Here is a 25598-nt window from a genome sequence, read left to right on the forward strand (position 1 = left end):
GCTGTTTCTGCTGTTCTTTCTGCCTGCTGTCACTCGAAAACAAGGAGGTAAATATTTCCCTACATACTTAACTTCTCTCTACCTAACTTGCGGCTGCAGGGTTGATGTGGCAGATAGGAGGACAACACTTTCAGTGACTTCAGTTATTTATTTAAGGTGACAGCAGTCAGTTACAGGCCTGATTTCTAAGATATTTAGAGCAGGCAAGAAGTTATGGTAAAGCCCAGAATGGTAGGAACCATCTTTTGTCCAGGATTTACATAGCATTTACCACAGTCCAGATGTGTGACTGGGGCTCCAGTTTGCTGCTACAACACAAATAAATAAGAAGGACCTACATGCTGGGTGTGCTCCTCACTTCTGAAAATCAGATGCTCCAAACTGTGTTTAGTGTTTAAAACAGGGCAGTTGCAACAACAGAGCCTACCACTTGCAATGTATTTTGCTAAAGATTTAAGACTTTTGCTGTGACCAGCCCTTGTCTTTTCATACCCTTCCTAAACCCCTCGCTCTAGTCTGATTCATAAGAGCTTCTTCATAAGGTGTACGAAGAAGCTAAGTCCAGCATCAAGAATAACTTCACACTTGTTTATTTTCCATTTAAAATGTTCTAAGCTTTTCTGCAATGCATTTGATAAAAACAAATCTGGAACTCATACCTTACCCCACCAATAAGACTGTGGAATGGGGACGTGGTCTGTGCGTGCTCCTCGGATCCTGGCTCTTGCATAAACTTCAGATGTCAAATCGGGGAAGTTTCTGTTAAGGTCGAGGTTCTGAGCAGTTTGTCGGCCGTTAATCCAGCTATTGTAACCAGCTCCCTAATTTACAATCAAGAAAGAAATTAATGAAACATGCCTAGTACCCCCTGTCATATAATGACTACTCCTGTTTTAATGCTGCTTCATAATGACCAAGGAGAAGTATTAGTTCCAAGAAGGCAGCAGAGTTTTGTGAAAAGCGAATAGTAAAAATAATACTTTTATCAGTAGAACAACTTTTATCGTAAAGTTTGCAAAGCTCTGACATGCAGGGAGGGATATTTTCGGCCACCGTTAATGCGAATCCAGGGTGGAGAACAGAAGCTGTTAAAGTGCACCAGGCAACACCGTGGAGTGAGTTGGAGAAGCAATAAAAAATTCTCCATCTAGTTACCACTGTAAAAGAAATTTAAGCAGATTGTAATAACCCCAACCTATTTTAGTACAGGGACACACAGCAAGAGGACACAAACTCTTAAAAGTCAGGACTTGTTTTCATACTAATGGCTCTATTGGTGAAAGTGAGGAGAAAACAATGCAAAAATTTTATGGAGCAACATAAAGAGAAGAATAGTTTTCAAATATCTTCATGAGGTATAAATTGATCTAAGAACTGCTGTCCATTCTCAAAAAGCATAAAAAAATTAACATTTCACAAGATCTGATCCTCTACCCAAAGAAGAAATATATATTAAATTACAAGTCTTCATTAAAAACCCCCTCAATTTCAGTCATCAAAATGGGATCAATGGGCACCTGTTCCACATTCGATAGGTTTTTTGCATCTATCAAAAGAGGTATAGTGGAAAGTCAGTCCAAATGCATTGTTAATGTATTACTCTGGGCAGTAAAGAGCAGCCTACCACGAAGCAAGATAGGCAGATCTTTTAGTTAGTTATTGTTAATACTCCCATATCACCCCTTCTCTGTAGGGAACTAATAGTAAGGGCCCCTGACACCATCACTTTTTATTCCAAAACAGTATTTTACCTCTTCTGCAGCAAGTTCATAACCATCTGGGTTCAGTGAGGGAAGGAGGTGAATTCTAGTGTGGTTGATCAACATCTGAATCCTGGGGTTCCCAAGGAGATATTCTGAACACAAGTACTGTGCAAGGTATATTAATAGTTCTTTCCCGACAACTTCATTACCATGCATGTTGCCAATGTACTTAAATTCAGGCTTAACTGTGAAAAAGTAAAGTAATTAGATGATTTGTTTTAATCTGAGCACATCTGGATGGTTTCCAAAGATCAAGTAGCACTAACTGATTAATCAGAGTTTTATTTACAGTAATTTAACATGCAAATTCTAGTAAACACCATGTCAATTCCATCACCATTATCCTTCATTTCAAAGTAGTTCAGCAGCATATTAAATATATTACCTTTGTATAATAATACAAACAATTGTTTCAGGATTCACAAATGTTACAGGACAATCACTACAGCCACTTTTCTCTCCTTTCATTATTGCTTTTAAATTCATAAATGTCTTCAGGGAGGACCGCAAACAGAAATAGCACAGCATAATTGGAAGGAAATAAATAATTGTCTATGACATTAGTCAGTACCCTAGGTTTTCAAGCCATCATATCACCACATATTCTGACAACTGGACAGCCAGTATATAATGTGATAGTCCTGATTCTCTACTAAATCAATCTAATGATTAGAACAGGAAAAGGGCAAATATGGCTATAAATGATACTCCAGAAAATCCAGAGGCTGATTTAAATACTCTTATACGTCAGAACAGCTTCGGAGTTCTCCTCAATTATACTTTTTATTCTGTGGCTCCTTACACGTCATGGTGGAGGAAGCCATGGTGCAAATATGTTCAGAGCACCACAAAGGGATTGAAGCATAACTAGGAATTGGGTTCTATTTGTTGAAGTATGATGTCTATCATAAAACATTTTAAGAACAATAAAGAAAAAGTGGAGAGGATCTGGAAGTAAGTAACAACGATGATAAAGGGGTTGGAATGCAAACTGTATAAGAAAAAGCTAAAGGACAAAATTCCTAACTGTGAATAATGCACAAGGCTGCCTAGTGAAGTTGTGGAATTACCCTCAATGGAGTTTTCAAGAAAAAGCTAGATAGGCATTTATCTAGGATGGCTTAGGAATAGGGTATCCTGCATCAGTGCAAAAGGTCAGACTAAACAACCCCAGAGTTCCCTTTGAATCCTATGATTTTATGTTTCTATCATCCATAGATATATAAAAAAGAAGTTGTCTGACCTGTGTTAAGCAGAGGGTCAGATGAGATGATCATAATGGCTCTTTCCATCAGTAATGCAGTCAATCTTTCAGTCATTTAAAACATGAAAGAAATATGCCATATCTCAACTCATATAGTTAGCTCTCTTATATCCAGCTGTATGATTCAAATGATACCTTATGAAAAGAATCTCTTCTCACTCAGAGTCTTTCCTTAGATAATCACGCCAATACTGTTATTACTCACGTAATTCATGGTGTCCAGGTTTGGTTGAAAACTCAATCACAAGAAGATCTTTCCCCTCAAAGCTACGGCCAATGCTGTAGGTTCTTGCAATGTGGGAACATTTGGAAGCAGTCCTCTTCAAAATGCTCACCATTTGGGAATACGAATGGTGGGTGAACTGAATAAATGTTGTAGGCAGCCCTGCCAGGGGATCTTCCTCAGCAACTTCTAGCTCCCCTAAAGAGAATAATTTTAACCAAAATAAGTCCAAACATAATGTGCTCAGAGGCTGAGAGGTTATGGGAAGAGGGGTATGGGGGGTGGCATCAAGTTACAGTGGATGAACTCTTAATGTTTTTTTCACAAAATGTAAGTGTCCAATAACAGAACTATAAATCTTGTGGATGAACCTTAAACGAATGCTTAGAGAGGAACAAGAGACTCCTTTGGCCTATTTCCATCCTGGAATGAACCAGCACAAGGCTGTCCAACTTCTAGGCAGCTAGGGTCCACACACCATGCAGGCTGCAGTTGCAGGGGCTGCACAAAGCATGGGTTGCAGACTGAGGGCTGCTCAACACACAGTGCCTGCCACATGCACAGTGTGGGCAGCCTGACTCCCCCACCCCCATCACACATGACATATGGGTAGGCCTGTTGGACATGCATGCAACTCAGCTTCCCCCTCCCCTCCTGGTGCTGCACGGGCAGCCCAACAACCCTCCTCCCCTGTACCCTTACCACAGCACAGGCACTTCGGCTTCCCACTGCCAACCCCCTCCTCTCCCAGCCACATGTCTACTGCAGTACAGGAAGCCCAGGTCCCTCCCCTACCATGCATCCATCTCAGGGACTCCAGCCCCTCCCTCTGTGCTCCCCTGCCTCCAAGAGCAGAGGTAGGATGCAGGAGGCAGAAGCCAGAGGACAGCAGGGGAGGCCAAAGAACTTCCTGTAATAGCACAATGACAGATATTTTGCTGTGTCTGTCGCCAATTAAAATGTGGCATTGAAAATTGTGGGAATACTTTAAACATATAGATTGTTCCTTTAAATATTATGGATCGAATTCATTCTTGCTGGAAGTGAACTGACTTTAGTTACCTGCTTTATATACTTCTATAACCAAAGAACTTCAGGATTCACAAACTCAGTTAATAATTAATGAGCTGTTTGGACTGCTGTGTTTCCTGTTGCATGTTATGATGTGCTTGCACAGCTTTGGTTCTTACCTCGAAGCTTTGCTAGTGGATCAAAACATCCTTCTTCTTCACCAGCGAAGAATCGGTCACAGTCTAAGAAATATGGCCAAGCCATGTCTATTGCATCAAATGCAGGAAGGCAGCTTTTTTTCAGATTTTCACAGATGTGCCTGCAGGGTTTTATAATTTTGTCTTTTTCACACTGTGGTGCCAATATTGAACAGCCCAAGAGTCTCAGATCAGGATTACATTCTCCCTGAAGCAAGTTGTGTATCACACTCATGAGAACGTATTCAGAGCTATACTCAACTGCTTGTCTAGCCTTCTGATCCAGTAAGTTAGGATACATTGTTTTGGTGTAGGGAACATCATTGCAAGTGCCCAAGGTGATGTCCACACATTTTGCTATGAAAAGAAGGATAAGGTGAACATGTGAAAAATATCTTGCTCAATAGTCACACTGACTCAAACAGAGCTGGTCAGGTAATACAAAACAAGTAATAGGATCAATGACTGGGGACGTACTTAATTCGCGGTTTCATGGATTTTGTTGATGAAATCCGTTAAATCAACAAAAATAAATAAATAAATAAAAGGGCTGGCTCCCCATGGGACCCAACAGCTCTTGCTGCTGGAAAGGGAAGGTAATGTGGCATGAAAGACAGCAGACAAGATGGTGGCTGCCCCTCATCTCTCTTCTCCATGCCAGGGCCTCTCCGCCAATCAGCGCTGAGGGGCAGGGCTGCCTTGAAATGCATACAAATTGGTTGTATGCACTGTGAGGAGCCACAAAAAACCTTTGTCTCACCACAATTTAAGTAGGCCCCCATCAGTGACTTTCATTTTACATATGAAACACAATGATGAAACAGGCAACTCACAATATTCTCAAAAGCATTCATTATTTGAAATTATTTATCAACTCATTCTAGCAAATGATTTTGAGTATAGAGCTTCACTGCAAGTGGACACAGTTCAGATTGCAAATTCTATTTCAATTTTTAGTGTTCCCAAGGTTCCCTGATTGGAGGAACATAACTTGTAAAATTAAATTCAAAATTTGAACAAAATTAGAAGAGTAGCTTTCTGGGCACCACAGTGGGCACTCCATGAGCCTGTCTGCCTGAAGGCTGTCCTACTACGGTGAAAACCCTAGGAAAAGAGATGGAATTTGAAAGCAGTTTACAGTTAGAGCTGAACCAAAGGCGCTTTATATCACATCAGGATAATACAAGCTAGCCCTAGGACAATGGAGCTCAAAAGAGAGCTAACATAACTTCCGGAGGATCAGGACCAAAGTGGATCATTTAAAAATATTAACAAGTAGAAAGGTTTTCATAATATTCAACCAGCTCAAAAATACACAAGGAAGATAAGAGTAGGTATTTATGGTAAAGTTATTCAATACTACTGTAAAATATTGGGAAAATTTGATGTGCAAGTTTGGGTCTCATATTCTGTGCTGATCTCTCAGTTTGAGCCTGTATAATATCATAGTAATGGCAACAAACTGCTTCAGTGGGAGACAGAGACTATCTCCCACTGTTGTCTATTACTTCATTAGGACCAATGAAAGAAACAGCATTGGAAGAGTCCAAGGTCATGCTCTCCAGCCAAGAGAACAACTAGAAATAGTGAAGGTATGAGAGTCCCTGGAGAGAAGGAGAGAAGCTATACCATACCTTTTTGTTCAGTTTGGCATTGTCCTGCAAATAAACAAGATAAATAAAAATTAACCTCAAAGGGCAAGGCAGAAGGATTATTTCTATATCTCTGTTATTTTTGTCCATATTACATCTCAAATATTTTGCTTTGGGATTAAATACTTTTTCATAAGGACCACTATTAAGAAATAATCAGTAAACAGAAAAAAATGATCAGCTTTAAGGTTTTAGTACCCTGAAAAAACACAATGGAACATTACTCTAAGACTTACAGTGAAGGAAGAAAATATTTCCTTTATGATGCCCACTTCCCCCTCAAAATAAAATAAAATCTAAAAAAAACTTGTGAGCTTTCTCATGTTCCACAGAAGTCACTGCAATTTCCCCTTTAATGAATTTGGTCACTAGTGTTAGGAGTATCCACCCAATATGATGTATGAATTTATCCTATTTTCTCACATACCACACACCCTGGAATAAGACACAAACCTTGTTGGGACAGTAGAATGAAGAAAAAAAGGGTTTCTTCCAGAGTCATGGCTGAATGTAGGCCACATGGAGCAGGGGCAGAGTCTTCTCTTCAGCATCCCTGTTCTAACAAACCCATGTCCTTGTAAACTCCACAGCTTAAGCTTAAACCTCACCATAGCTGCTGTTGAATTGGCAGCAGCTTTTGGCTGCTCAGCCCCAAGTCATTGACAATTTACTAGCAACTATGAAAGGGTTAAAATTGTAGCTGCCATGTTGAAGACTTGAGTCAACCCCTCCCTCCATGCTGTCAGCAAGGAGAGAAGGGAGAGGAGCAACAATACATTAGTCCCAGTGTTTCTATTCTGACACAGAAAATCAGCTACCCCTCCTAAAGCATGAACCCCAATTGTGAAAGACTAATTTTGGAGGAAAAGGTACATCTGTGGTATACGAGTAAGCAAGTATCACCCCCCCCCCAGAAACTGAGGGATAAATCCACAGAGGGCCTTGCCACACTTTGCATCACCATGCCTAATTTTAAATGGTTACCCTCCCTTTCTGGGTGGAAACCACATCTTTGATGCAAGCACCTAACAACAGCTAGGCACCTCAGAATGAGATTCATAGCCAACAGACGGAGCAGGTAGCCACCTAAAGCAGTGAAGAATTAAGATTTTTTTTAAAAACATTCTACTATCTCCAGCTCCCTATTCTACTTTGTCACTGGCACCCTATCATACAGGCCTATTCATAAATTCATTAATCTCCATCTTCAAAACCAGTTAGGGCTTTTTCCTCAATCAGTCATAATGGATTCAGAACTTAGTCCTCTGATGGTTAAGACCTTTCATCTAACTTCCAGCATAAATTTATTCATAGCCAGGTCATAACCATTTTTTTCTTTGGCCAACATTAAAGCTTTAATTTAAACCTCTCTTCTTCCTCCCCCAGTGCATACTTCTTCACTGCACCAATTTATTTATAGAGAACAATCATTTCTCCTTTCAGTCTTTAGTTTGCAAGCTAAATAAACCAAGCACTTTTATTCTCAGGGAACCAGACTCAATGACCCATGAGATCCCTTTGCTTCAATATCCAATATTTCTATTTTTATATCGCTGGCAACTAAGGCAAAATGATGCTACTAAAATACGTATCATACTGTTTTCTTCAGTGCCCTGTTGCATTAACCTCTTTTGTACAAGCCACCTAAACAGCAAAGGTTATCCTTTTCTTGAGGCACAATATAGACCTAGCCATATACCCATCCCTAATTACTCTTGGTAGGTATCCAGGAGGTGGCTCCTTGCTCAGTGAACTACCTTTGGTGTTTGTTCTCATAAAACAGATTGATTATGTTCTGCATTTATTAAGAAAATTCTGAATAACTATTCCCAATATGTTTGTAAAACAGTTGTCATCTGAATGTATTTTTTACATTCATTAATGAATGTGCTATTTGGAAAATGAAGCCAAGTCATTACAAGCAAAACAAAATTAGCCCTCAATTTGATCTTGGAAAGGAATAACTTAATGGGAAATGATTCTGGTTATATACCCTGAGTAAGCATCAATTAACAGTACTCTGAAAAAAACTTCTAGAGCTCTGTGCTATTAGACACATTTAATCGCTGACACTAGCAATTTGTGGTAAAGAGTAATCTTGTGATAACATTTTTAGTATATGTTATTCATATAGACTTCTTTTCTGCCTTGGTGTGTAATGCTAATCACAATAAGAAATACTTAGTGCCACTATAGTGCCTTCCATCAGAAGGCTTCAACGTGCTTTTATTACTCAGCCTCACAATTCTCACTGTAGGGTAGTTATTGTTAACTCTATTTATGGATGAAGCCACAGGAAGACAAATGCCCTGGGTACTTTTTAAAAAGGTCTCCAGTTCTGCATGCAGTTCTACACATGGAGACAAATACAGTTCATTTTCTAGAAGGTAGGATGGAAAGTAACATGCTGATGATCAAAAAATAACTTACTAAGAAATGTACCACCAATTACTTTTGTTCACAAAATAGAAAACCACTTTTGAAACCCAAGTGGTAGGAGCCTGTCTACATTTCCAAGATAGATTCAATGGATTCTAACAATAGTTATTATCAAGAAACAATTCTGTTTCAGGTTTGAGGCTGAGACAAAATCATTTTCAGCACATTTTTGTTCAGGAAAGGAGAATGTGGCACCCACTCTAGCCTACCGCAAGGCTATTTATGAGTGTAGGTGAGGTGTCTGTGACTTATACAGTTCATACAGAGGCTCCAGACAGCTGCCCTGCCTGCTGGTCTTTGATTGAAAGGACAAGTCTCCCTTTTGTTTTTCTTTTAAGCATGAACAAATTAACTAAATGAAACACTTGAGCATACACTAGTATTTTCTATACTCTTTTAATTATTGACAAAGAATCTTACACTCAGGGTGCATCTACATGAGATGTGTTCACGCTCATTAACCTAATTTACTGCACAGTATGGGCATGCATCTATACATGTATGCCCTTACTGCACAGTAAAAATGGCTAATCATGGCAAATGCAGATATCAAATGTAATTGCGATTAGTTAATGTGCAGTGATGCATATGTAGACGTGACCTGGCACTAAGTTTAGTTCTAGGTCTGCCTTGCCAATAGGGGGCTGGCCTGAGCCCAGCCCCAGGGCTTGTGACTAGCCACCTATCCTGCCTCTGTCACCAGCCCCTCCCCAACTCTCTGCCTGGCCCACCCACACTCCCCTGGCCCTGGGTTCCACCCCCTACAGCATGCAGACAAGCAGGACACAGTTCACAACTTTACTGAGCAGCCCATGTCCCCTTAGCTGGGTGGGCACAGGTCTCTCACACGCCAAGGAAGGTGTCAATGCTGGCAGCATTGTCCTCAGCACTGCAGGGCTGGGACATGTAGTGCTGCCCAGGTAGCCCTGCAGGTAACAACAGAGGTTGTGGGGCAGCCCAGGCTTGCCCCCTCCAGTGTTGTAGCACAGGGTCTCAAACCAGGAGTGCAGCCATGCTCATGGCACCAGCAGGATCAGAAGCAGCAGGGTGTAGTGGCTCAGGCACCCTTCAGCCGGCATAAACAGCTCATCACACAGTGCCCAGGGCACAGACAGCAGGGGCATACTTGGACTGCAGTGGCATCATGGAGGGAGCCAGCCCTTGGGTTCTACTCCAGAGAGGTCCCCTGTGGGGAGAGTGGGGGCACAGACAGTCCTTGCCCCGGGTGTCTGTGAGCCACATGCATCCCGAGCCTGGGCACCCTGGGCTGGGTGGCAGTGCAGCAGAGCAGTTGGCCTGGCATAGGAGAGGGGCAGGGGAGTGGGGTGTGGAGCTGCGGCAACAGGTGCTGCCAGCAGCCTGGCCTGTCCCATCCTGGGAAGCGGGTAGGGGTTCTTCCAGCGCCCCCTGACAGCCAGCTCCCCTGGCCTGGCCCCCACCCCAGACTTGCTGCCGCCTGCCTGGGGCCAGCCCCACCACTTTCCCCTGCACCACATGCCTGAGGACCCAGCTGTGCCCACAAGGATGCTGGGGCTTTACTGGGGCAGCCAAAGGGGAGCCACCTGCCCTCAGACAGTGCCATCCCACGTGGCCGCAGCAGGAGGCTGCTACCTGCTAGCATTACCATGGCCCTTGGATCCATGGGGAAACAGCCTGAAGCTGGGGTGCTAGACAGCTTCCCCTGGCTTCTGCAAGCCCCCAACTCTCCCCTCACTCTGCACCCAAAAACCTGAGACACTGTGAATAATTTTAGTTTTCATGTTGTACATAGTTCTCACTCTGTAAATAGTTCTCATATTGTAAGTGGGTTTTTTATTGTTCCTGAGTAGGGAGAGTGGTTGAAGAGTTTTGTTTGTTGAGTGGGGAGGGGTCTTTATGTATTGGGGAGGGTGGGGGGAGGGGGCTGAGTTTTTTGTTGGAAGAGGGATGGGGGTCACTGTTGTTAGGGAAATAAAGTGTTTTTGTTTCAAGTATGTGCATGCCCTGAGAGTGGTGTGGGGGGTGGGTAGGTGGTACAGGGTGTGTAGGAAGCAGGACAGATAGCCTGAGTGGGGGTTGTGCAAGAGGAGGAGGTTGGCCAGGGCCTCCCACACCTGGTGCCCTAGCCCCAGCTGGTGAGTGTGTGGCTGTCCTGGGGTCTGGACAGGGGGCCTTGCTGAGGCCAGCAGGGCCAGCAGGAGCACGGGGAACTAGTTGTCACTGGAAGGGGCAGAACTGGAGCAGCAGGGTGCTGAGTGTCACTGGCAGGGGTAGGGGCAGGGGCAGAAGCTGGAGCAGCCATGGTGCAGGGAGGCAGGGTGGGCAAGGAGGGAGCTGGTGCTTGCCGCTGCTGTGCTGGGCACATGGCTCTTGATCCTCGCCAGCCCCAAGAAAGGGGATGGCCAGGGATCAAGGGGCAGGGGTGTATTTCCAAGATGGCTGCAAAGTGCTGGCAACCATGGGACTGGAGGCTGGAGCTCACCCTGGTGCCCCCAGGGGTCCATGGTAGGGCTGAGGGGACTTGGCACTAGATATAGTGCCAGGTACCTGCACATGTAGACAACTGCCAAAAATTGCTTACTCCACACTAGCTTAATGTTCAGTTAATTTAGCAGTGCTTAAATGCACATGTAGATGTGCCTACTGTGTGATATGTGGTGGCATAAAACAAATCATAGTGGAGATTCAGGAGTTTGCTTACTCAGCTGGAGGAACAGGTATTCTACAGGTGTTATCTGGAAACAAGTAGAGAAAACCAATAAGAAAATTTAGCAAGCTGAAACCAATCACAATGCTACTTTTCCTTTCCCCACTGTCCATCCAAGAAGGAGCAGACATGCTAGATTTAGCAGATACCTCATTCCTGACTTCCTGGCCAAAAGGAAAGTTGCCATGATGGCAGTTACTAGAGAGCAATGGGAAAATTCAGTGGATCATATTCAGTAACTGAATTTCCAGAATGACTGGACAGCTTTGAGAGCAGCATTTATGAATTTATACATGCTATAAGAAGGCAAACAACATATGAGTTGATCATCTACAACAGGGCTGGCCAACATGTGGCACAGGAAGCTTCTATAGTCAATGGACAGGCATCATAACTGCAGATAGGTCAGGGAGCAGAAAGCAGAGCAGCAGACTTGGAAGAAAACATGGGGTAGGGAGGAAAAAGATGAGCAACAGATCAGGCAGAGAAGCAAATTGGAGTAGCACTCTGGGAAGGTCTGAGGCTACATTGTGGCAAACCTACCAAAAAGGTTGGGGCCCCACTGATCTACAGAACTGAGTGACACATCTCTCCCTCACTTCACACAGTACTGAACATTTTACCAGATAACTTATGCATTAATGTTGAAAATTCATCCTTTCTCTGAAACACTGCATATCAAACACTGTTCTGGAGGACACTGGAGGAGAGAAGGACTTCCAATAATATTATCTTCATGAACATTACTATGGCATGTTTTCATTAAATGGAACAATTTAACAGCTTGATTAGAATTATTAGTGGGAAAAAAAATTGACTCAAGAAAATATATTCATTTTTAAGTAACAAGTTCAAATTCCACACTCTTTCCACACTCTTTACAATCCATGCATCTAATTAGGTCACTTGAATCAGTGTAGAGCGGCTGCCAAATATAACTGTTCAGCAGAAAATGGATAGAGCTCAATTGGTGACTTGGGGTTTGGTACATCTTTTGTTTTTTGGGTTTTTTGCTGATGATGTGAATCATATGCTATAAATAAGAGTAACAGAGAGCAGCACTGTGTCCTAAATGTGGAAGTCTGATGATGTAGTGATTGGGAAATGTTTTCCTAATTCCACATGTTTCAAAGGGTGTGGCTCAGAGAGGTACTTGAAAATAATCAGGGATCCACTTTGCATATCCAAATTATCCCTGCCTGTGAGAGAGTCAGCAGAAACTCCCTGAGAGCAGTTCTGTGGCGCTGCTGTTGCTAACTCCCCTCTCCGGAGAGAGGCTCACGGTCCCTCAATTCTACAGAGTCCAAGGCACCGTAAGGAAATCACGGGTCCTCTTGATACATAGAGATGGCATGACCAATGATGCAATGCTCCCCCTGTTGCATTCTTCCTTGGCAGGTACATAGAGACATTTAGGAAGGTTAGGGGGAGGTTAAATCACATTAAAAATGGCCACTTGATCTAACTGAGTTCATGCAGGGGCAGACCTTACACTTAGATCCCTAGTTAGGCATATCTAATCGCAGACTGTTAGATCAGTCTAAAAATGGCTGACCTGATCTAAATTAAGAGTACTTCTGAGGTAATCTGATTTAGGTCCCAGTGCAGCCCTGGGCCTGGGAAAGCCCAGTTGCTGGCCCCACCCCGGGGCAGCACTTTTCCTTCCCTGCCACCCCCACCCCCCGCAGCTGTCACTGGTTTATTTTTAGCCCCTGGCCCCTCCCTGAGATGGACACCCCCTCCCCCCTGCAGACCAGCTAGCACCCCCTTTCCCCCTTCCTGCCAAGCCATCCTGCAAGCCACTCTTATCACCAGTGTTTGCCAGTGCCGGGAGCCAAGGAAGTAAATCTGGTGCAGGGAGGGGCAGGCAGGATCGAGGGGTTGGTTCACTGTTGAGGGGTGGTTAATTTGGGGATGGGAAGGTGGAAGGTCTAAAAATAGCCCCTGGTCCTGCGGGCTGGAAGCGAGCCCCCTTCCGACGCTGCTAGCCCTGCCCTGCATCTCCTTCAGGGCCTGCTTTCCTCCCCAGTCCTCCCAAGCCCCTCCCCCACCACACACGCATGCTGGCCTCCTCTATTTCAACTTACCTTAAATGGGGTGGCCATTTTAATTCAATCTCACCTCCCTGTAATGTGTCTGAACGTCTGTATGTACCTAATGAGGCTCCAATATTACTGGCCATAAAAGACCAACCTTTTTTAGTGGCATGTGACAATACATAAAATAGATATAGATGCCATACCCCCAAAATAAACCTTCCGTAACTCTGTCCATACCACACAGACCAAATGCCTTATTTTTTAGTAGAAACCTCCATGGGTTCAGTGGAGAAAAATGAATTCTGCAGAGATATCACCCCCTTTCATGTAGACGTCTTGTCTATTCTACAGACAAAACTAGTTAGATACAAAGAGCTCTTTTTCTTCCAGATCATTCATGCCCCCTATGTGTTGTATTTAATGCTACCCTGGCTACTGTACAGGAGGTACAATACAGCTTGGGGCAGCATAACTTCTGTTTAAAAATGTGGATAAAATCACATTTTAAGAGGAGAAAAAATGCTTCTAGCTTTCTGAGCACTCCCTACAATGTGTCCTTCTGTTTTTAATCTGCAAAAGCAAACTTAAAGATCTAGAATGCAGCACATACATATTCTACTGCCAAGCTTAAATATTTTTCCATGGATGATTCAGTATTGAAAGAATCAGGCTGCTGTGATTAACTCTCACTGAGCCAATGGGCCTCTATAGATATTTACCCTGTCATGGTTTGGCATGTAGCAGATCTTACATACAGTTTACCTAAAGGCAGTAGCCAAATCAGTGGAAGTCTTGTGTGCACAAGGGATATAAGACTGACCAAAAAGATTTTGCTAAATCTGAATTATATAAATACTTTTGTGAGACCTAAGTCGTGGCTATGTTATGATTGACAAAATGAATCAGATTAGATCATTTGTGCTGTGAAAACTCACACAGGCACTTCTTGGTTCACTGAGTATCTTTGAAAGTATGAGATAAAAAGGCTGAGCTTTCTTTGGTAGAAACTGCTATTCATTTTTAAAGGTTTTATGGATAAATCACCCACTTTTTGGAATCTGTGCAAAGCATTTCCATTTTCACAGATATTAGCATTATTAGTTTGCTACACTACATAATTAATCAAGTCTGTTTTCACTCTGAAAATCTGCTTTGGAAGTCTATATACAGAAAAGCTGCTATGAGCAGTATTATAAAAAAAGTAAGTACTAAAGGAGGTAATAGTACTATGCAAAAAAGAACACTGGAGGTTATAACAGCAGCTGGAAATGAGTAGCCTGCCTGTTGTTCTGCTCATGGCCACTCCATAAGACAAGGGACTGAGGACACAGGAGCTACTTTATAGATCCCTACTTAATAGATACTTTATAGATTCCTAGTTTATAGTTGGGGTGTTCCTATGGCCTACAGACTAATTCTGACCTACAGAGCCATGTCATCTTGTCATGGGTCAGCACAGCTGTAGAAATTTGGGAGCAGGGGGCAGGGACAGGATCTCACATATGGTGGTGGGGGATCAGTGGCAATGGTCCCAGGGCCACAGCAATTAATGCTGCCACCGCTTCTCTGTTGCCAATTTTCCAGACCCATTGGGAGTCCCATGGGCCAGATCATGCTGGTGTGCAGGATACAGTGCACAGGGTCAGGGAAGCGCAAGCTCAGGGGGTTGATCTGAGGCTGGATCTGGGTTGGCACCAGGCCCCTGCACAGCTCATGCAGGCATGCAGATTCCAGGTGGCGGGTAGGGAAGGGAAAGATCAGGCTCGGCTCGTTGCTTTTCTTGGGTGGAGACTGCTTTCCTAGGCTGCTGTCAGGCTGCCTGCAGGGCTTCTTGCAGAGCCCCTGAGCCATACAGAGCCAGATGCTTTGCTCTGTGGCTGTAGGGGCAGCAAACTAAAATTCCTTGAAGGAGTTTTAGTTTGCTGCACCCTAAGTCACATAAGGTGCATTACCGGATTTCACACAGCGGCTGAAATTAATGCATAATGTGCCATGGAGGCGTGCAAAAACTGACACTATTAAAGCAGTGTAAAAGCATTTAGACTGCTTTAAAGTGTTGTGCACACACTCCTCTCATTTAATCTACAAAGATCCTTGGATATGAGTGAAAGAGAAATTGGTCAGTTTGGGAGGAAACTGATATTAAAGTAGCAGATGGGGTCTGAGGATTACATCTTCTTGGGACCTAGATAAGAGGGTTTAGCAGTGTAGCAGTCTGCTAGCTCAATAAGCCTGGGAGCAGTTGGGGCTACAGCTCAGCCACAGGCAGCTAGGAGGAATTGCAGGCTGCCTAAGGGGACTGGGCCAGCTGAGGAAGATAATTATCTGGCCACAGGAAGCTAGAAGGTCCCAGGAAAGGGAGCTAGAGGGGGTGAGAGGAATATTGGGAGTTGAGAGCTGAGGAAATGCTCAAGTGAGACTTCCCAGAGAGTGGGGAATAAGAAGCTAAGAGCTGAAAGCTTTGTCTGTTTTTCCTATTAAAGATTAAGTTTTCAGGGCAGGGACTGGCTGTGTCCATGCAGTACAACAGGACTCTTCTTCAGTACCTCCAGTACTTTCTTTCATTCCAGTCTGCAAGCTCAGGAATGAGAACAGAGCCATACAAAACACTGCCATTTATTCAGTTTCTAGGCCCTACATGCAAAGTGTTCAGTCAAAACTCCTTCGTTTGTATTTACAGGTCATCCATCCAAACAGCAGTCAGGCTTAGCTCATAGGAAGCTAAGCAAGTGGATTCAGTTAAGCGTAGCCACATAGGACTGCATCACTCTAATAAAAAGACATAAAAAGGCTCAACTGTATTAATAATATAGTAGCTGTTCCCCTACTATCTTTTCATTATTTTATAGAAGTGAGAGACATTGTAATGTAGCAAATGTCCATCGTGGGGACAACAGAAGTGTGACCAAATCTCACTGTATATTTATATATTAAAAGACACAGAGGATCTTAACCAAAGCCCTACATTCCCCAAACTTTGGTATAGTATAGGTAGAAATTCCATTTTCCTAACTATACATCTGTCCCCCAGGCCTTTTGATTTTTCTGTCCATGCAAAGAAGAAAAAAATAACTCCTTTGAAGTCAACAGAGTTACACCACTCTGAGAAGAATCAAGACCTTCATCGTGGACACAGCTACTATAAACTCCCCAATTCCAATTTTCTATAATTTTTTTAAAGGAAAGGTGGTTTCTAAAATCAAGATCTAGATTAACTTTGTACTCTGGAACCCATTTCTAAAACATCACTTAAATATTCTAGCAAAGATTTTGCTTCTGGTTTTAATACATGCAAAATTTTAAAATGCCCAATTCAACTTTGCATGAAAGACTCAGAATTAAAAATTGGTCTTGTTTAAAAATTTTAAACAGCAAAAATTGTTTATTGTACATAAACAATTTCAGTAGACACAAAAACATTTGGAAATTAAAAATTCACTATAACCCTAGCTTCCTCATGTGTGGTAATTTTTTTCCTTTCCCATTCTTTTTGTCAAATATGAACCATAATGCAGCACTGTTTATATTAATTAATCTATACCATATAGGATGTTCAATGCCTGGTTATTATTCACATTGCAATATTAGGTCAAATTCTTCTCTCAGTTACAGTGTCATATATCCAAAATAGCTCATATATGTCAATGAAGACACTCTAGATATATGTTTGTAACAAAGAGCAGGATGTGGGTTAACAACTTCGGAATTTCTTGGGTTTTTTACATGCCTTTGATGTCAGAAACTCATTGTGATACTAACATTATTTTGGCATGCTTTTTGTACGTGTAAAAACAAACACCAATGGGAAAGTACTCTCAGAAATATATATATTAGGTAAAACAATAGTCATGGGTATGTTCAGACACAGATATACAGTCTTTCCAATGCTCACAAAAGCTCAGGGCTTTTATCACTATTGTTAAAAATAAAAAATTCTGCAAAAGAAAAAAAAATCTTAAGAACAGGAGACAAGTCACAACAAAGTGAGATATGTCCCTTGTTTCAAGCTGTTGGATTCCACCTTAATAAGAAATGTACTACTGGCCACAGGATAGAGATTCTTCAAAAAAAAGACTCACCTTTTAAAGGAGTGTAGTTTAGTTTGGGGTTTCATTTCTTAGAGGATGACCTTAATATGGAGTTAGAAGGAGATCTTTTTGAAAGCCAACAGCAGCAGGTAAGTACTTAACTGATTTCATGCTACTCTTCCTATTGTTGAGCTGCCCATACGCTTTTTACATCAAAGATTTTGGAAATTAGCCTCTAACACAATTCTGCCCTTAAGCCACTAGGTGGCACCACAGGCAGCTTCAGAGTTACCCTTTACATTTTCTTCAAACTCCCAGCAAAAAAGATTTTCCCCCCCACATAAAAAATAAATATTATTCCTCAGCACTAGATCTAGATGCTTGGAAAAACAAGGTGATTTTCTATAATAAAACTAGTTTCCACCTCTTACATCTCACCCTAAACATTTCAGATGAGATTTTTCCTAAATATAAACCATTGGCCATTTCCCAGTAAAGTCAGTGATGAAATTCCCATGGACTTCAGTAGGACCAGAGTTTGACTCATGCTGAGTGCAGCAGAATGAAAGTAACCAGTAAATGTTTTTTCTTCATTATTTTCCTGCCTTAGGCTTATTGTCTGTGATTCCAGAATGCCTCTGCTTTGTTTAGACTTTTACTGGTGATAAAGTATAGCGTTGCTGTTAGCACTGAAATGTATCATTAAGCAAGAGAGACATTCCTAATGCTTCAGTAAACAGGCTTTGTGCAGGCCATAAGATCCACACCCTTAACGTGCTACACAGTTCTTGGGGTGAATTACAGTAATAATCCCCTTCCAGCACATTGCATCAGGAGACCTGAAAGCATTTTCCAAAGGAAATCATAGCTGTATTATAATCCCCATTTTCCAAGTGAGAAAACTGAGGAACAGCAAGGTAAAGCCCAGCAACAGCACTAGAAATAGAACCCATGTCTGTATAATGGGTGCTTTCTCTACTGAACTATACATAGATGCAACTCCTTCATAATCTCTCCGTGGGAAATTGAAGCCATCTGAGAAGGAACCTTTCCCCTCTATACACTGTATTACCCGGTCCAGGGTCAATTCTGAATCCAGATGTGGGATGTGTATAATTCACCCTACCTGCCCACTCATGGGAAATGTTTGACAGCACTGATGTTGCCAGTTGTATTTTATCTTAATAGTACATACCCATATAAGTCAATAATAGCACTCTGGCTGAATGTAATTGGTATAGAATAAAGCCCTACAAAGAAACAGCATATTGCACCCTACATGTCCCTTTCCTGTTGCCAATTCAAAATAGTCTGATACTTTCCTTTTGGGCAGCATTATCCAAAAATAAAGTCCCTTAAGTCTGTGGTAGACCTCACTTTGATGTTCATGGGAACTATGCTTCCAGCTTATGTGCAGTACATGCCCTGTGAATTCTACTGGATGCTATTTTAACCTCCAAATGACATGTATTGGTTATATTTAGAAAACTGAAATTATAGATTAAGGATAACATTTAGGTCAAGTTCAGGTTAACTTCTCCCTTCATCCAAACACATTCCTACATACATGAACGACACATGCCACTGGTGGCTAGGGGGGCACAGCGACCACCCGCAGGCAGCGGTGGCAGCAGCGGTGGGGGCGTGGTGGTGGCAGGCAGGGAGCAGATGCCACGGGCAGCATTGGCAGCAACCAGTGGAGATTGGTGACCACCCACAGATGCCACCGGTGGTATCAGCAGCGAGGAGGGAGGGTGGTGAGTGGCGACCACCCACAGGTGCCGCCAGCAGCATCAGCAGCACTTCTCTCAGGGGGTGCACTGCCAATCTCCGGGGGTGCATGTGCACTCACGTGCACCCACCACGTCACCCATGCCTACATATGAAATAAATGTTGTCTGATTCTTTTGCTTTTGAATCCACTGAGTAAAACTGCCTTCTCCCTTCCATTAAGTTTTCTCTGATGCAATTACGTTGGCTACTCTAGAGCTACTCTGAATTTACAAGTAAATGAAGCCAGAATTAAGTTCACTTTATAAAAGGCACTGAGTACTTTAAGAGGCTCATTATGTTTATTTCAGAACTGCTCAGATCCAAAAGTAAATTTAATCACTGAAATATAAAATCTGAACTCATTTTAACACAAGTGTCCTCTACAAATCTGGTTTTTATTTTGTCTAGTCAAGCAATTCATAAAAATTGTATATACGTGCCATTTGTACCAGGCCAACATGAAATCTAAAGCCACCCTATACACTTAGATATAAGGCTTTTCCATACTTTGGACTTCAAAAAAGTTACCTAAAAAATGAGAGAGAAATTTTCTTAAGCAGAAAAGCACAAGGTTGAAAGTTCATTTTTCAGCAAACTGACCACCACATTCCTAGCAGGAAAGGCAAGAGACTGGAAGAAACTCCTGCATTTCCCAAAATAGGAATGAGAGGACCCTACCACTTTGTAACTTTGTAAACACTTCAGCAAAGAGACATCCACACATATCATACTGAGTGGCAAGGGGGAAACACTTTACACTCACTGACATCATCTTTTTGTCCCTCTCCCACCAACCAACATATTTGTCTTTCTTCTAGTTCATACCTTCTCAGCATAAACCCATTATCATCTTTGGCAGTTTCTACACTCTCCCAAGGTCTCAGCTGACCCCACATTTCTAAGGTAATACCTTGCTCATTTTTGCCTCTCCCTGAAGCCTAAGCCGTATTTCTGCTTGTCTCCGGAGGCAGAGTTGAGGGGAAGAAATGAAAGAGAAAGGGGTAATTTTTTTTTCTTTTTCAGCCTTACCTAAGGTTTCCTGGCCGGTTTCACAGCGTGGGGCAGGCTCAGTGACCTTAGCCAGGGCCCCAAGAAACAGCAGGATGCGGAGAAGCATGCTGGAGCCCTTTTGTGTGCAGTAAGCACAGTGATGTGGCACTGGCTGCTGGAAGAGTTCCTCCACTTTGAGCCTTAACACAGCTCGGTCTCTCCAGGCTGCAAAGGAAAGTAGTGTATTGCATGTGCGTGCCCACTTTTTACAGGATATACGGTCTGGGAGTCATATTACAGTTAGCAGTTGTGCTTGGAAAGCAAAAGATTTTAAGACAGAAGAGGGGGAGAAACTCCTCCCCCTGTTGTCCTGTTTAGCCTGGTTTTTAATTTTGTTAAAACTTGTGGGGAGGCTCCCACAGGAGTTTGCTGCCTGCTCCTAGACTTAACCGTCAAGCATATTTGCTCTTTGTGCTTTACAGAGCCCAAGGGAAATGAGAACTTCCTTAAAGCGTGTCTCACATTAGAGCTGTATTAAACTGACACTAACTGCCTTGGGAAAGCACAAAGAAAACCAGAGAGAAAAGAGACAATTGAAAGCTGCCTTGCATCTTCCTTCAAGAAAATGATATTTCGTACACTAACCTCATTACAAATTTCAGTTAGAATTAGACAGTGCAGAGCCCCTAAGTTGTTCCCTATCCTACACAGCCAAAATGTGAAGCTATAAAGCACGGACTGACTTCCCTCTGTATATACAATGCCTATGGATACACTTTTCCTCAAACAAAATCAATTCCAGTTAACATGAACAAAGCCTTTGAGGGATATTTGTAAGAAATAGCTTGTGTCAATTTAAAAAAAAATCTGGAAAAAATCTTGAAAGAGTAAAATATATTTTAAATTGGTGTGTAGATTTGCGTGAACTTAGTCTTCAAATTGTTTTTGAGCACAGTAAGTTTCTTTTAGAAATAAAGAAAAAAACCTTAGGTATTTTAAGAAGCATGTATCGCATGAAGAGAGAAGGCCAGATTCTCTTACAATGTGATATGCACAGTGGCATCAAAATGAAATGCACCTCCTTCATATTACATTATCTGATAGCTCAAATGGAAGTGATGGTCTGCATGCAGGAACTGTTGGGTAAGGTGTCTGGTCTATGTTATGTGGAGGTCAGAGTGGCAGTGAAAAATTCAAAATAAACCAGGAAGAAGCAATGGAGGATTAACAATATGGGAATGCCATGACTGAGCTGTTCCTGTGCATATTCCTTCATTTCTTGTCTGTTTTTGTCTTTCAGTATTTGGGGCAGGGACTGTACTTCATAGATTTCATAGATTTCATAGACATTAGGGCTGGAAGGGACCTCGGGAGATCATTGAGTCCAGCCCCCTGCCCAAAGGGCAGGAAGTCAGTTGGGGTCATAGGATCCCAGCAAGATAAGCATCCAATTTACTCTTGAAGGTGTTCAATGTAGGCGCTTGAACCACCTCCGCTGGCAGACTGTTCCAGACCTTGGGGGTTCGGACAGTAAAGAAATTCTTCCTTATGTCCAGCCTGAAACGGTCTTGCAGGAGTTTGCGGCCCTTCGACCTCGTCATCCCTTGGGGCGCTCTGGTGAACAGACGTTCCCCCAGATCCTGGTGGTCACCCCTGATAAACTTATAAGTGGCCATCAGATCACCCCTGAGCCTGCGCTTTTCCAAGCTGAAGAGTCCCATGGCTCTCAGCCTGTCATCGTAAGATCTGTTTTCCTGACCTCTGATCATGTGCGTGGCTCTCCTCTGGACTCTCTCAAGCTTCTCCACATCCTTTTTGAATTGTGGAGCCCAAAACTGGACGCAGTACTCCAGCTGCGGCCTCACCAAGGCCGAGTACAAGGGAAGAATGACGTCCCTGGATTTGCTTGAGAAGCATCTATGGATGCAAGCCAGCGTTTTGGTCGCTTTATTAGCCGCAGCATCGCATTGCAGGCTCATGTTCATCTTGTGGTCAATGATGACCCCCAAGTCTCTTTCTTCTGTAGTGCTATCCAACGTAGCACTGCCGAGCCTATAAGGATGCTGCAGGTTTTTCCTCCCAAGGTGGAGAACCTTGCATTTTTCGCTGTTAAACACCATCAGGTTCTCGTCCACCCATGTGCTGAGCTTGTCCAGGTCAGCCTGGATCACCTGCCTATCTTCTGGCGTGGATGCTTTGCCCCAAAGTTTGGTGTCATCGGCGAACTTGGCCAGTCCACTCCTGACTCCAATGTCCACATCATTAATGAAGATGTTGAACAGGATGTGTCCCAGGACAGAGCCTTGAGGGACCCCACTGGTCACAGGGCAGGACAGAGCCTTGGGGGACCTGAACAGTAGCTAACACACTTAGGGAGGTACTGCGGCATATTATGTTCATAGCCAACGTAAGTTGTAGCTTTATTGGCTTCAATTAAAGTTTTGGCAGAGTACATGAAAACAGAATTTGTCCCTTGAACAACGTGTAGACCACAGAGTTTGAAATAAACTAATAAATCACATAGGACATACTGTCCCTTCTGTTCTGACCTTACCGCCTACTCTGGTGACAGAAGGGCTTTGAATTCTGCCACATTTAGCCCAGTAAGAATTCCCCAGGTACAAGAGTACCCCCCTCCTTGAAGGGTGCAATATGATAAAGGACAAGCTGGGATTTGGCAGGGGCGAGGGGAGTTGGAGCATGATCCAGATATTCTAGCAATCCTAAAACCATGTGCCATTTTAAGGTCAGTTACCTACTTGATGAGTTCAAATATGTGATTTTAAGTGATCTTGATGTAGCAGAGAATCTGGCCCTCATAAGTGCTTGGTTTGCACTATAAAATGCCTTTGTAACTAAATTATTGTGCTACTCAATAAAATAAGTCAAATCATGACTCCTGGAGAGAAATATTCATCAGGGGCAAATAGAGCAACAAGAGAAGTGTACACGCTTTTCATGAAGCACTTGGTTTATCGAGAATTTGGAATAAGTGACACAACTGAAGACCTGTATGGACAGCTCTGGTGTCCATGATGCTTGGTGCTTCCTACTGAATCTGAAGAAATCGGAGTTTATATTCAGTATGCAGACAAAATGAAGTGCACTGCAGTGATGTGAGACAACTATTGCAAATGTCAGAAAAGCATTTTTTTAAATCCAGTTTTTAGGAGAAGCTTATGATTTGTTCTGGCATGTTCATATACTTAGACTCGTCACAAAAAGGATCAGCTCTAGATCTGGTTTTATCTCATGGACTCAGTGCAAAGGTAGCTAGCTACCTGTGTCAATTTGAAGTCAGGAAGAGTGGAATCTGGAGATTAACTGCTTCAGAGAAGTGTGAACTTTCATAAACAACAACCTATTTGTCAGAATAAGTGTGTCTTGGAAATTATTTTTTCTCAATGATGGAATCTGGATTAGCATGTCTAGATCTGTAATTTATGCCTTGAAGTCTTTTAATGTCCACACATTTAAATCTGCAAGGTCTATTCAAGTTGAACGGCACTCTATCCAGTGATTATCCCAGTATTAGTCAGGGTGAGTTTGGGTTTCAAATTGATTCTGTAATTATTGCTCTCCAAAGAGCTTTCCCATTTCCCACTCCTTTTTTTAAATAGATCCCTCTGATTTCTGATTCTATGCATGAAGAATAAATTACTTCCATGAATTGTTTTCCTCGCACAATTCTTCAGATTCCTTGCATTTATTTCCATATGGCATGTTTTATCATTTATATTTTTAGCAGCTAAACATAATGGCAAACCAAAATCCATTTCACCTGATTCCCCTAAAGCATCTTGTAAAGCATTTTATAAACTAGTGTACCCTGATTTCAGCAGCTGCAAGTAGCTGTGCTATTTGTTTTATAACAAGCTGTTCCTGACACCACATGTGAGTAAAACAAAGCAGAGGGTGTTTGCTGTACTGGGAATATATAGAGAGATTATTTGGGAAAATAACCATAGCCATTAATTATTTCTCTGATGGAGTGCTTTGGGAAAGTGTTAGATCAAGTTTCCTTCTGAAAATGATTTTATTCATTTAATATTTATTTCATGTTGTATACTTTTCAGTTTTCCCACTAAGTGAGCTGTCATGTACAGTGGATGAATTCATGTGATTTGCAAAAGTATTAGAAGAAACAAAGGGCCAAACCCTTTGATTATTTCAGTAGAGTTCTGCCAGTCTATCCCGGCTGAGTTCTTCTCCTCAGGCTTTTAGCAGAATGTCAAGCTACTTCATTACAATGCAAACTAGAGACACTTTGATTGGGAAAAGAAGGTCAGATGTTTCAACCAGCACTAAGTAGCAGCTGCCCTTTATTAAAAAAAACCAATAAAAATAAGAGATGGTTGTATTACGTCAGCAGTAGTTGTACACAACACTCCTGACACATCATGAAACAACATCTTCATAATGTACAAAATAATGAAAGACAAAAGCCTCATAAATAAAAACAATTCTAAAATAAACTTTCAAAATACCAACAGGAAAGTTCCCTGCCACTGAAATTTCCAAGGATTTTCATTTAATAGGACATTTTAAACATTTTCATCTTCACTCCAGTTTAGAGCAAGATCAAATTTTGAAATGTTGACATTTCTTGGAAAACAGAAATTCTGAACTTGGAAAAGTGCAGCTCTTGGCCCCCTTTCAGCATATTCCTGATCTCTCCTACCTTACACACTCTCCCTAGTCTTTCTCACTTGTGGACACATACACATGTCCAGGCTATCACATAAAACACAGTCTGTAGCTTTCTATCTCCCTGTCTCCATCTCTGTCTCTCTGAAAGAGCTTTTTCTTACACAACCACAATGCACCACACTCATCCTGTCCTTCACTTGTCAACTTACTTATACTCACCCTGATTCACTCCATTCGTGTCCACGTGCACAGTCACAGGAAGACAGGATTACCCCTACTGAATCCTACCCAAGATCCAACTAGCTCAAGATTCTGTCTCTGACAATGGCCAAGAAAATACTTACAAAGTTACACAATCTCTTCTGAATCCCAGACAGGGATTTAAAAGAACAGTAAATTGACTAAATTCCTGGCCTCTGACTTGTGGGGACAATGAGTTTCCTAGCTCTTTTGCTACGTTCGAAAGTATTTACTTTGTCAATTTTGAATTTGCCACCTCACAATTTAATTGAAAATCCCCTTGTTTATCATTATGAGACAGAAGGAACAGGAACTCTGAATCTATCTTATTTTTACCATCCATCTTTTCATATACTTTTTTCACATCACCTTCTGAGGTGAACAACTGCAGTCTTCAGTATATCATTTGCATAACTGTTTTTCTGTTCCCCAATTGCTCATCACCCTCTTCTGAACCCCTGTCAGTTCTCCAGTGACCTTTCTGAGATGGATGACAAGTACTGCTCATGCCTGTTGCCATTTCCAGGAATACTTCCTATTCTGCTGAAGTTTGACAGTGAATAGAAATCAAGTAACTTTTATTCACTGTCAGCTGGCAGGTCAAGTAAACTAACAAAAGGGATAAATGCCAGGAAGCACAAAT

The 25598-nt window shown here is 42.3% G+C and overlaps 1 protein-coding gene across 2 annotated transcripts in view; it reads right to left on the reverse strand.

Annotated features, from left to right (window-relative positions):
* The window catches only part of CPZ (carboxypeptidase Z), a 72407-nt gene extending 52076 nt beyond the window's left edge, over positions 1-20331 (reverse strand). The window contains exons 1-6 of one of the 2 annotated variants that reach the window (XM_090035504.1): positions 20105-20331; positions 6093-6116; positions 4441-4815; positions 3233-3448; positions 1752-1948; positions 660-821 (exon numbers count right to left, since the gene is read on the reverse strand). In XM_090035504.1, coding sequence (XP_089891630.1) covers positions 660-821; positions 1752-1948; positions 3233-3448; positions 4441-4815; positions 6093-6116; positions 20105-20192 — 1062 coding nt within the window. In that variant the 5' untranslated portion in view covers positions 20193-20331. Of the gene's footprint in view, positions 1-659; positions 822-1751; positions 1949-3232; positions 3449-4440; positions 4816-6092; positions 6117-17353; positions 17458-20104 lie in introns of those variants that run through there. The other variant, XM_090035503.1, reaches the window with a different exon arrangement.
* Positions 20332-25598: the final 5267 nt, after the last annotated feature.

Source organism: Crocodylus siamensis, chromosome 2, assembly GCF_052110815.1.
Source record: "Crocodylus siamensis isolate JL-2025a chromosome 2, ASM5211081v1, whole genome shotgun sequence".
NCBI classification, from domain to species: domain Eukaryota; kingdom Metazoa; phylum Chordata; order Crocodylia; family Crocodylidae; genus Crocodylus; species Crocodylus siamensis.